The sequence below is a fragment of the Choloepus didactylus genome, chromosome 10 (assembly GCF_015220235.1).
Source record: "Choloepus didactylus isolate mChoDid1 chromosome 10, mChoDid1.pri, whole genome shotgun sequence".
In the NCBI taxonomy this organism is placed as follows: domain Eukaryota; kingdom Metazoa; phylum Chordata; class Mammalia; order Pilosa; family Megalonychidae; genus Choloepus; species Choloepus didactylus.
The window spans coordinates 101,548,587-101,561,505 of NC_051316.1; the positions used below are offsets into that span (position 1 = coordinate 101,548,587).

At 38.6% G+C, this 12,919-nt stretch overlaps 1 protein-coding gene across 1 annotated transcript in view; it reads left to right on the forward strand.

Moving 5' to 3' along the window:
• LOC119545320 (N-acetyllactosaminide alpha-1,3-galactosyltransferase-like 1) overlaps positions 1-6,668 on the forward strand; it is a 30,981-nt gene extending 24,313 nt beyond the window's left edge. The window contains exon 4 of the mRNA XM_037850816.1: positions 5,987-6,668. Within this exon, the coding sequence (XP_037706744.1) occupies positions 5,987-6,668 (682 nt within the window). The remainder of the gene's footprint in view (positions 1-5,986) is intronic.
• Positions 6,669-12,919: the final 6,251 nt, after the last annotated feature.

Below are 12,919 nucleotides of genomic sequence, written 5' to 3' on the forward strand. Positions count from 1 at the left end.
TTGATTTTGTCAGTCTAGCTAGGGGCTTGTCAATCTTGTTGATCTTCTCAAAGAACCAACTTTTGGTGATATTTATCCTCTCTATTGTTTTTTTGTTCTCTATGTCATTTATTTCTGCTTTAATCCTTGTTATTTCTTTTCTTCTACTTGGTTTAGGATTGGTTTGCTGTTCATTTTCTAGCTTCTTCAGTTGATCCATTAGTTCTTTGATTTTGGCTCTTTCTTCCTTTTTAATATATGCGTTTAGTGCTATAAATTTCCCCCTTAGCACTGCTTTTGCTGCATCCCATAGGTTTTGGTATGTTGTGTTCTCATTTTCATTCGTCTCTATATATTTAGCAATTTCTCTTGCTATTTCTTCTTTAACCCAATGATTGTTTAGGAGTGTGTTGTTTAACCTCCAGGTATTTGTGAATTTTCTAAGTCTCTGATGGTTATTGACTTCTAATTGTATTCCATTGTGGTCAGAGAATGTGCTTTGAATAATTTCAATCTTTTTAAATTTATTGAGGCTTGTTTTATGTCCCAGCATATGATCTATTCTGGAGAAAGTTCCATGAGCACTAGAAAAGTATGTGTATCCTGGTGATTTGGGATGTAATGTCCTGTATATGTCTGTTAAATCTAATTCATTTATCAGATTGTTCAGGTTTTCAATTTCCTTATTGGTCTTCTGTCTGGTTGATCTATCTATAGGAGAGAGTGATGTGTTGAAGTCTCCCACAATTATTGTGGAAACATCAATTGCTTCCTTTAGTTTTGCCAGTGTTTCTCTCATGTATTTTGTGGCACCTTGATTGGGTGCATAGACATTTATGATTGTTACTTCTTCTTGTTGAATTGCCCCTTTTATTAGTATGTAGTGGCCTTCTTTGTCTCTCAAAACTTCCCTGCATTTAAAGTCTATTTTATCTGAGATTAATATTGCTACACCTGCTTTCTTTTGGCTGTAGCTTGCATGAAATATTTTTTCCATCCTTTCACTTTCAGTTTCTTTGTGTCCCTGTGTCTAAGATGAGTCTCTTGTATGCAACATATTGATGGTTCATTTTTTTTGATCCATTCTGCGAATCTATATCTTTTAATTGGGGAGTTTAATCCATTTACATTCAACGTTAAAACCGTGAAGGCATTTCTTGAATCGGCCATCTTATCCTTTGGTTTATGTTTGCCATATTTTTCCCCTCTCTCTATTAATATCCTTTATTGTACCCATACCGAATCTCTTTAGTACTGAACCTTTCTCCAAGTCTCTCTGTCCTTTCTTTGTTTCTCTGTCTGTAGGGCTCCCTTTAGTATCTCCAGTAGGGCAGGTCTCTTGTTAGCAAATTCTCTCAGCATTTGTTTGTCTGTGAAAAATTTAAGCTCTCCCTCAAATTTGAAGGAGAGCTTTGCTGGATAAAGTATTCTTGGCTGGAAATTTTTCTCACTCAGAATTTTAAATATATTGTGCCACTGCCTTCTTGCGTCCATGGTGGCTGCTGAGTAGTCACTACTTAGTCTTATGCTGTTTCCTTTGTATGTGGTGAATTGCTTTTCTCTTGCTGCTTTCAAAACTTGCTCCTTCTCTTCTGTGTTTGACAGTGTGATCAGTATATGTCTCAGAGTGGGTTTATTTGGATTTATTCTATTTGGAGTTCGCTGAGCATTTATGATTTGTGTATTTATGTTGTTTTGAAGATTTGGGAAGTTTTCCCCAACAATTTCTTTGAATACTCTTCCTAGACCTTTACCCTTTTCTTCCCCTTCTGGGACACCAATGAGTCTTATATTTGGACGTTTCATATTATCTATCATATCCCTGAGGTCCATTTCGATTTTTTCAATTTTTTTCCCCATTCTTTCTTTTATGCTTTCATTTTCCATTCTGTCATCTTCCAGGTCACTGATTCGTTGTTCAGCTTCCTCTAGTCTTGTACTATGAGTGTCCAGAATCTTTTTAATTTGGTCAACAGTTTCTTTAATTTCCATAAGATCATCTATTTTTTTATTTAGTCTTGCAATGTCTTCTTTATGCTCTTCTAGAGTCTTCTTGATTTCCTTTATCTCCCGTACTATGGTCTCATTGTTCATCTTTAGTTCTTTGAGTAGCTGCTCTAGGTGCTATGTCTCTTCTGGTCTTTTGATTTGGGTGCTTGGGCTTGGGTTATCCATATCGTCTGGTTTTTTCATATGCTTTTGTAATTTTCTGTTGTTTTTGGCCTCGTGGCATTTGCTGAACTTGATAGGGTTCTTTTAGGGTTTGTAGACCTATTGAAGTCCTTATCTCTAATTTATCAGATCTACAGCTTTGTGGAGTACTTTCTCTAACTAACCAGCAGGTGGCGTCCACGAGCCACCTGTTCTCCACAAGCCAGTTCTCCCCTGCTTAGCCTTTTTGGTGAGTGGGGGAGTGAGTCTTGTGGGGCTCAATTGGTGTACCAAGCTTGCGTGTGTAGTTGGTGTTGCCTGCCCTGTATGTGGGGCGTGTTTCTGGGCAGTCGGGGAGGGGGGTGGCCCTGACAATCAAATCTCCCTGATGATCCTAGAGTTTTAAAGCTGCTGCAATAGTCTAATCCTTCAGTTCAGTCCTGCCACAGTTTGTCTCTGCCACTGACCCACAAGTCTTTGGTATTGGCGTATGGCTCCTGAGACTTGCAAGTGGGCCCCTCTTCCAGGCTGTGCACCCCGGGTCCTCTGTTGAGGGATGACTGTGCTATGTCACAGGTGAGTGCCGTCCCCTCAGGGCAGTTCTGGGCTGCTGGGCTGTGTAGGGAGGCTCCCAGTCTGCTCAAATGATGGCTGAATGGGGCTTTGTTAATTCACACTGCTCCGCCTTCCCAGCTCTGGGACAATCAGCTGAGGTTGCAGGGAAGGCTAATGTCCACACCCAGTTTTGTGGTGTGTGCCTGTTATTTGAAGCACTTCTGTCACACTGGGTTGTCTGGGGCAGCTCTGGGCTATGGGGCTGGCGATGGGCAGGAGTGTTTCCTGTCCACCAGGATGGTGGCTGTGAGCAGACACCCCCCTTTTCTTGGGAAGTTGTGGTGTTTAGTGAATTTTCTCAGCCACTGGATTATTGCCTTTTGTCTCAGAGCTCTCTTAGTTCTTTTCTTGACTTGACGTGCCCAAATTGCAATTCTTTGAAGCTTTCTGTATTGGGCTTCTTAGAGTAATTGTTTTAGAAAAAGAAAAAAGGATTAAAAAAAAAAAAAAAAAAAGGGCCTTCCTCAGAGATCTAATGGGTTATTGAAATGCTAATAGACAAAGCAGCCAGGGCCATTAAGGAAAGGTCCACAGGGCAGAGAGATCAGCTTTTCTTCGGGATTTGCATATGCGCCTCAAGGCCTGAGCTCCGCCCTTCCCCTTTCTGTGTTCACCAGAACTCCAAAAATCCTCTGCTTTTATTTTGGAGTTTTTCGCGTTATTTTTTTTTTCTATGCCTGTCTCCTCTCTGCTGGGCTGGCAGTTCTCAGATTCTCTGGCGTCTGGTCTCAGTCTATCTATGGTTGGAGTATGAATCAGTAGAATGAGTTTCTGAGAAGGGCTACCACTGCAGTTCTCCCTTCTCCTTCCCGGAGCTGGCAGCCCCTCCTCCCACGGGACTGAGCCTGGCAGGGAGGGGCTCGGGTCCCCTGGCCGCAAAAACTTACAGATTTCGCTGATCTCAGCAGTTCGACATTTTCATGAGTGTTGTATGAAGTATGCCCAAAGTCAGATTGCTCTGTGGTTTCCAGTCCACGCAGTTCCTGGCTTTTTACCTACTTTCCTGGAGGAGTAACTAAAACTTACAGCTCACCAGTCTGCCATCTTGCCCCGCCTCTCTCCACCATTTTTGAAGGACAGTTTTGCTGGATATAAGATTCTAGATTGGCAGTTTTTCTCTTTCAGTATCATGAATATATCATACAACTGCCTCTCACCTCCATGGATTTTGCTGAGAGATCCACTCTTAATCTTATCAAGCTTCCCTCATATGTAATGGATTGCTTTTCTCTTGCTGCTTTCAGAATTCTCTGTCTTTGACATTTGAAAATCTGATTAGTAGGTGTCTTGGAGTAGGTCTATTTGGATCAATTCTGTTTGGAGTATTCTGAGTTTATTGGACCAGTAATTTTATGTCTTTCATAAGATTATTTCCTCTATTATTCTTTCTGCCCCCTTTCTCTTCTCTTCTTCTGGGACACCTATAACATATATATTTGTGCACTTCATGTTGTCATTCAGTTCCCTGAGACCCTGCTCATATTTTTCCATTCTTTTCTCTGTCTGTTCTTTTGTGTGTTGGATTTCAGAAGTTCTGTCCTCTAGTTCACTAATCCTTTCTTCTGCCTCTCCAAGTCTGTTGTTGTATGTCTCATTGTGTTTTTCATCTCTTCTATTGTGCCTTTCATTTCCATAAGTTCTGCCATTTGTTTTTTCAAGCTTACAAATTCCTTCTTATTGTCACCCAATGTCTTCTTTCTAGCCTTCATCTCTACCATCACATTTTCCTTCAACTCATTGATTTGATTTAGAAGTTTTGTTTGAACATCTATAATTAGTTGTTTCAACCCCTGAATCTCAGTTGAGGTGATAGTTTGTTCATATTTCCTGGTGTGGCTTGTGCTTTTTTGCTATTTAGGCATGTGATTTTCTTGATTAGTTTATTCTGGAGGTCGTTTTCTCTCTTTTGTCTAGGGCTTTCTTGTTGGTTGTCTTTAATCTCTATCTTTTCTTTGCTTCTCTTGCTAGCCAGTTGTCAGATTGGCTCTGCTCCCCAGTCCTCCTCCCAAAATCAGGTACCCACAGTGGCCTGCTACAGGGATTGGAGGTAGGCACTGGGCACCCCAGCAAATCACTGTGTGTGGTAATATAAATCTACTGGTTTCCAGTGGTGCTCTGTTTTCCACCAGCCAGCAATACCTGGGTTTGTTTTAGAGTCCTGCTTTAACAATTGTGCCTTCTATATTTCTCAGCCAAAATAGGGCCAGGTGTCTGTATAGGGCATGTAGACCAGCTCCTGTGGTCCTGAGAAAGTCTGTAGCATCTTTTTAAAAGTGTTTCCATTCCCTTACACCTTCCATACTGTCCAGCCAATGGCACTGTTCAGTAAATTAATTGTCCTCAGAAGCTACTCTGTCTCTGAGTACAGGCTGTGTCTACACAGGTGAGGTGAAACTGTTAAGATTCCTATGCCTTCATTTTGCTGGCCAGAATCTTACTTGATGTGGGGCTCCACCTGTGTTAAAGTACTTCCTCAGCTGACCCAGTACTCCAGCCATCCCAAGGCAAGGAAACAGCCACTGGCTGCTGCTTCTTTCAAGAGTGGTGGAAGGGCTTTCAGACCCAGGGCTGGAGACACAGCTTGGTCCATGTTTTCTCAGTCTCTTTGTCCCTCACTGACCTGGGCCTTGAAATGTCCTCCCCTGTCTCCTGGGTATTCAAATGGTGAGGGTATATCTCACTGCTGTGAGAGATTTTATAGTCTGTGTCCCTGGTGGGAGGGATCCCATCTACTGAGACTTTGCCTTTCCCACACAGAGACTGAGTGAGGGAGAGGGGAGACAACTGGCTGGTCCAGGATGGAAGATTCCTACCTGACATTTCTTCGCTTTCTTCAATTCGGCATTTGCAGGGTCATTCTCCTATCTATCTATATCCTTCTCCAGAGTTTCAAACTATTCAGAATTGCTCTTTTTTTCATTGAATCTCTGGAGAGAAGTTTTCAGTAGCTGTTTACGTTGCCATGTTGATGACCTACTTGTTAACTGAGCCCTCGGTTACACTTTCTTCATAATAGTTCTAAAACTCTACAGCTCTTCTCAAACATTCTAGCTCACTAAGTTCTCTTTCACTAACCAATACAATTGAATCTATGGACCTAGCTCCTCTACCTTTACCTACCAGTGATTTTTTAGCCTCAATGACACATATATTAGAAAGCTAGTATAAATGGTATGCATTCTCCTGATGATTTTTAGAAAAATACATTTTTCCATGTTTTTTTTTTTTTCATGTTTCACAGGTTTGCAGATATATACCTGAAACAATTCATACAATCTGCTAATAAGTATTTCATGACTGGATACAATGTCATCTTTTACATATTTATGGATGACTTCTCCAGGCTACCTCACATAGAGTTAGGTCCTCTTCGAACATTTAAACTATTTTCAGTATTCAACAAAAGTGTTCTGGAAGACTTTAATCACAGCTGCATGGAAGATTTATATACTTACATCTTAACTCACATCAATGATGAAGTCAACTTTCTTTTCATTATGGCTGTAAACCAGATCTTCATGACTGACTTTGGAGTAGAAACCCTGGGCAAGTCAGTAGCTCAACTCCATGCATGGTGGTATTTTAAAAATGACAAAAATTTCCCTTATGAGAGAAGATCTAAGTTAGCAGCCTTCATCCCCTTTGGACAGGGAGATTTCTATTACCATAGTGCAATTTTTGGTGGTACATCTCAAGAGGTTTTAAAGGTCATTGAAGAATATCAAAAAGGAAGTATTCAAGACAACAAAAATAAACTTAAGAGCATATATGAACACCATTTAAATAAATATTTTTTTCTGAAAAAACCCACTAAGCTGTTATCACCAGAATACAATTGGGATCCAAGCTTTAGCACCCCTCCACAAATTAAACATGTTAAGATAGCATGGCAATCAGAAAAGGTTAGATTATTACACCCTTAGGTTTATGGACTAATACATAAATCACAATAATTCCTCATAAATATAAGGCATTAATTTTTTGTTTTTTAAAGACTTACAAAAATGTACAACCTTCCAAAAGAAAGTATTTTTCTCCTTGAAGTTTTGAACCATCTCATTCTATCAATGCTTGAAATAGAATAAATGAATGATGATTTAATGTTAATACACAGTGATGCTATTATTTATGTATTATAAATAATGTAGAAATACTTTTGAAGCATAAAATGAATTTTTATGGAGAAATACACTGAGAGTCTACTTCATATGTGTGTGTGTATATATGTGTGTATATATATATATATACATACACCAAAATGGATGTATAATATAAAGAAATCCTATGGCTCAACAATAAAAAGACAAACAGCCCAATTAAAAAATGGGCAAAAGACCTGAGTAGACACCTTTCCAAAGAGAAAGTACAAATGGCTAAAAATCACATGGAAAGATGTGGAAATGCAAATTAAAACAACAATGAGATACAATTTCACACCTACTAAAATGGCCATTATTTTAAAAACCCAGAAAACTCCAAGGGTAAGGGAGAAGATGTAGAGAAATAGGAGCTTATTCAATGCTGGTGGGAATGTAGAATGGTGCAGCCACTGTGGAAGACAGTTTGGTGGTTCCTCAGGAAGCTAAGTAAAGAATTGCCATATGATCTGGCAATCCTGCTCCTAAGTATATACCCAGAAGAACTAAAAGAAGGGATGCAAACAGACATTTGTGCATCAATGTTCTTAACAGCATTATTCACAATTGCCAAAAATGGAAACAACCCAAGTGTTCATCAAAACTTGGATAAATGGATAAACAAAATGTGGCATATACATACAATGGAATATTATTCAGCTGTAAGAAGAAATGCAGTCTTGGTGCATGCAACAACATGGTGAACCCTGAGGACATTATGTTGTGCAAAATAAGCCAGACACAAAGGGCAAATAGTGAAACTTCCCTGAGGAAGTTCATACATTAAAACTATTAGTCAAAGACTTTACATCAACGATCTTACATATGTTCAATGAAAGAAGGGAATCTATACACAAAGAACTAAAGGAATTAGGAAAATGTATGAACAAAATAAAGAGATGGAAATTATAAAGAGGAATTAAGCAAAAATCTTGGAATTGCAAAGTACAGTACTTGAAATGAAAAACTCATTATTTGGCTTCAACATCAGATTTGAACCAGAAGAAAGGATCAATGAACTTGAAGTTAAGATAAAAGAAATTACCAGTGTGTGGAGCAGAAAGGAATAATGAAGAAAAATGAACAGAGCTTGAGGGACCTGTGTGACAACATCAATTGTACCAGCATACATATCATTGGAGTCAAATCTTAATAAATTAAAAAATATTGAAATCATTCAAAGTATCTTCTCAGATCACAATGGAATAAAGTTAGAGATCCATAACAGAAGAAAAGCTGGAAAATTTACAAATATGTGGAAATTTAAAAACACACTATTAAACAACCAGTGAGTAAAAGAAGAAATTACAAGGCAAATTAGGAAACATCTTGAGATGAATGAAAATGAACAAAACAACACACCAGAATTTAAGGAATGCAGTGAAGGCAGGGCTCAGAGGGAAAATTATAGCTCTAAATGGCTACATTAGAAAAGAAGAAAGATCACAAACCAGCAACCTAATTCACATCTAAGAAACTAGAATAAAAAGAGCAACCTACATGCAAAATTAGTATAAGAAAGGAAATAGTAAAGATTCAAGTGGAGATAAATGAAATCAAAAATAGAAAACCAATAGAATCAACAAAACCAAAGGTTGGTTTTTTAAAAGATCAATAAAATCAACAAACCTTTAACCAGGCTTATAAAGAAATATAGAGAGAGACAAATAACTAATGGAAGTGGGAACATTACTACTGACCCTATAGAAGTAAAAAGAATTACAAGAGAGTGCTATGAATAATTATATACCAACAAATTAGAAAACCTAGATGAAATGGACAAATTCCTAGAAACATACAAACTACCTGATCTGATGAAAGAAGAAACAGAAAATCTCAACAGAGCTGTAACAAGTAAAGAGATTTAATCAGTAATCAAAAACCTCCCAAAAAAGAAAAGCCCAGAACCAAATTGTTTCATGCTAAATTCTACCAAACATTTAAAGATTTAACACCAATCCTTCTCAAACTCTTCCAAAAATTAGAACAGGAAGGTTACTTCCTAACTCATTCTAAGAGGCCAGCTCTGATACCAAAGCCAGATAAAGACAGCACAGGAAAAGAAAACTACAGACCCATTTCTGTTTTGAATATAGATGCAAAAATCATCAAAAAATTACCAGAAAACCAAATCCAACAGTATATTAGAAGGTTTATAAACCATGATCAAGTAGGACTTATTCCAGGAATGCAAGGATGGTTCAACATAAGAAAATCAATCAATGTAATACACCATAATAATAGAATGAAGGGGAAAAAATGATCATCTCAACTGATTCAGGCAAAACCATTTAACAAAATGCAGAATCCTTTCATGATAAAAAACACTCAGAAAACTAGGAATAGAAGGGAATTTTCCCTACACAATAAAGGACATTTATGAAAAACCCAAGGCAAATATACTCAGTGGTGAAAGGCTGAAAGCTTTCCCTTTAAAATCAGGAGCAAGAGCAAGACACTGTCAACCACTGTTATTCAACACTGTACTGGAAGTTCTAGCCAGAACAATTAGGCAATAGAAAGAAAGAAAGGAAAGAAGGAGTCAAATTATCCCTACTCACAGATGACATGATCCTATATGTGGAAAATCCCAAAGAATCTTCAGGAAAGCTAATAGAACTAAAAAAACAAATCCAGCACAGTTACAGGATACAAGATAAATATGCAGAAGTCAGTTGGGGTCCTATACTTCAGTAATGAACAATCTGAAAAGAAATCCATTCCATTTACAATAGTATCTAAAATAATAAAATACCTAGGAATAAATTTAGCCAAGGAGATGAAAGACTTGTACACTGAGAACTACAAAACATTGCTGAAAGAAATTAAAGAAGATCTAAATAAATTCCATGTCATGGATTGGAAGACTTAATATTGTTAAGATGTTGATACTGTCTAAAACTATCTACAGTTTCAATGCAATCCCTATCAAAATTCCAGCAGCCATTTTGCAGAAATGAAAAGCTGATCATCAAATTCATATGGAGTTGCAAGGGGTCTGAATAACCAAAACAATCTTGAAGAAGAACAAATTAGGAGGACTCACACTTCCTGATTTCAGAACTTACTACACCTTTCTGCATATATGTTCTATTTTACAGTAAGGAAATAACTGAAACTGTGGAACTGTAACCCATAACATTCTTTGAAATTTGCTCTCTAACTACTTGCTAACTTGTACTTTGAAAGTTGTCATTTTTATGTACATATGTTATAGTCCACAAAAAAATGGAAAAAAAAACTTGCTGCAAAGCTATAGTAATTAAAACAGTATGGTACTGGCATAAGGATAGACATGTAGAACAATGAATAGAATTGAGAATCGAGAGTTAAATCCACACATCTATGGCCAGTTGATTTTTGACAAGGGGACCAAGTCCATTCAATGAGGAAAGAATAGTCTCTTCAACAACTGATGCTGGGACAACTGGCAATCCATACATGCAAAAGAATGAATGTGGGCCCCCTACCTCTCACCATATAAAAAAGCTAATTAAAATAGATCAAAGACCTAAATATAGGAGCTAATACTATGAAACTCTTACAATAAAACATAGGGGAATCTTCAGAACCTTATAGTAGGCAATGGATTTTTAAATTTTACACCAAAAGCATGAGCAACAAAAGGAAAAATGGACTGCATGAAAATTAAAAACTTTTGTTCATCAAAGGTCATTATCAAGAAAGTGAAAAGACAACCTACAGAATAGGAAAATATATCTGGAAACAATATTATCTGATAAGGGCTTAATATCCATAATGTATAAAGAACTCCTACAACTCTACAACAAAAAGGCAACCAATTTTTAAATGGGCCAAGGATTTGCATAGATAGTTCTACAAAGAAGATATTCAATTGGACAATAAATATTTGAAAAGATGCTCAACATCATTAGCCATTAGAGAAATGCAAATTAAAACTACAATGAGATAAAACATCACACTCTCTAGGATAGCTATTACCAAAACAAAACAAAACCAAAAGGGAAAATAACAAATGTTGGTGAAAATGCAGAGAAAAAAGAACGCTTGTTTATTTTGTTAGTGGCAATATGAAATGGTACAGCCACTGTGGAAAACAGTTTGGCAGTTCCTTAGAAAATTAAACATAGAATTACCATATGACCTAGAAATTCCACCCCTAGATATATACCTGTTCTAGTTTACTAATGCTGCCAGAATGCAAAACACCAGAAATGGATTGGCTTTTATAAAGGGGGTTTATTTGGTTAAAACTAAATAAAATCTTAAGGCCATAAAGTGTCCAAGGTAACACATTGACAATCAGATACCTTCACTGGAGGATGGCCAATGGTGTCCGGAAAACCTCTGTTAGCTGGGAAGGTGTGTGTCTGGCATCTGCTCCAGAATCTGGTTTCAAAATGGCTTTCTCCCAGGATGTTCCTCTCTAGGCTGCAGTTCCTCAAAAATGTCACTCTTAGTAGCTCTTGGGGCATTTTTCCTCTCTTAGCTTCTCTGGAGCAAAAGTCTGCTTTCAACGGCCATCTTCAAAATGTCTGTCTCAGCTCCAGCTAGCTCCAGCTTGCTCTGAGCTCCTTCTGTCTGAGCTTATATAGTGCTCCAGTAAACTAAACAAGGCCCACACTGAATGGGCAGGGCCATGCCTCCATGGCAATTATCCAATCAGAGTTATCACCTACAGTTCAGTGGGTCACATCTCCATGGACACTGAACCAATAGGTTCCAACCCAATCCACACTAATACATCTGCCCTCACAAGAATGCATTAAAGAATATGGCTTTTTCTGGGGACATAATATATACAAATCAGCTCAATACAGAAATTAAGTGAAGGAAGGGACTCGGATAGATATTTGTACACCAATGTGCATTGCAGCATTATTCACAATTGCCTAAAGATGTAAGCAACCCAAGTGTCCATCAACAGATGAATGGATAAACAAAATGTAGTATATTCATACAATGGAATACTATTAGCCATAAAAAAGTGATGTGGAGGTGATGTCATCAACATGCAATGTAAACAGCTACTGAAAACTTCTCTCCAGAGATTCAATGGAAAAAAAGGACAATTCTGAATTGTTTGAAACTCTGGAGGAGGATATAGACTGGAGAAAGACCTTGCAAATGCTGAACTGAAGAAAGAGAAGAAGTATCAGGTAGAAATTTTCCATCCCAGACCGGCTGGTCACCTCCCCTCCCCCTCACTTGGTCTCCATGTGGGAAAGGCACAGAAACAGCAGACAAGACCCCTCCCACAAGGGACACAGATTTTAAAATATCACAGCAGTGAAAAATACCCTCACTGTTTGAAGACCTGGTTGACAGAGGAGGACATTTCAAAGCCCAGATCAGTGAGGGACAAAGAGACTGAGAAAACATGGACAGAGACAATTTTCCAGCCCTAGGTCTGAAAGCCCTTCCTCCACCCATGAGGGAAGCAGCATCTGCTGGCCATTTCATTGCCTTGGGGACAGCTGGAGTGCTGGGTCAGCTGGGGGAGTGTTTTGCCATGGGTGGACCCCATGTCAAGCTAAATTTTGGCCAGCAGAGTGAGGGCATAGACATCCCATGGTTTTGGCCTGGCTGTGCTCTGAGACAGAGCAGCCTCTGAGGAAAATTAAGTTACCAACAAGTGCTACCTTCTGGACTATCTGGAAAGTGCAAGGACCCTTTCTTAGGAACACAGGAGCCGATCTACACACCCTGGTTGGAATCCTGGCCCTGTTTTGGCTGAGAAATAGGGGAGACCCAACTGTTAAAGCAGGGCACCAAAACAAACCAAGGTCTTGCTAGCTGATGGAAAATAGAGCACAACTGGAAGCCAATAGATTTGTACTACCACACACAGTGAACTTGCTGGGGTTCCCAGCGCCTACCTCCCATCCCTATGGCAGGCCATGGTGGGTGCCTGATTTGGGGGAGAAGATTGGGGGGCAGAACCTATCTGAAAACTGGCCAGGGAGAGAAAAAAGAGAAGATAGAGATCAAAGTCAACCAACAAGACAACCTTAGGCAAAAGAGAGAAAACAACCTCCAGAATAAACAAACCAAGA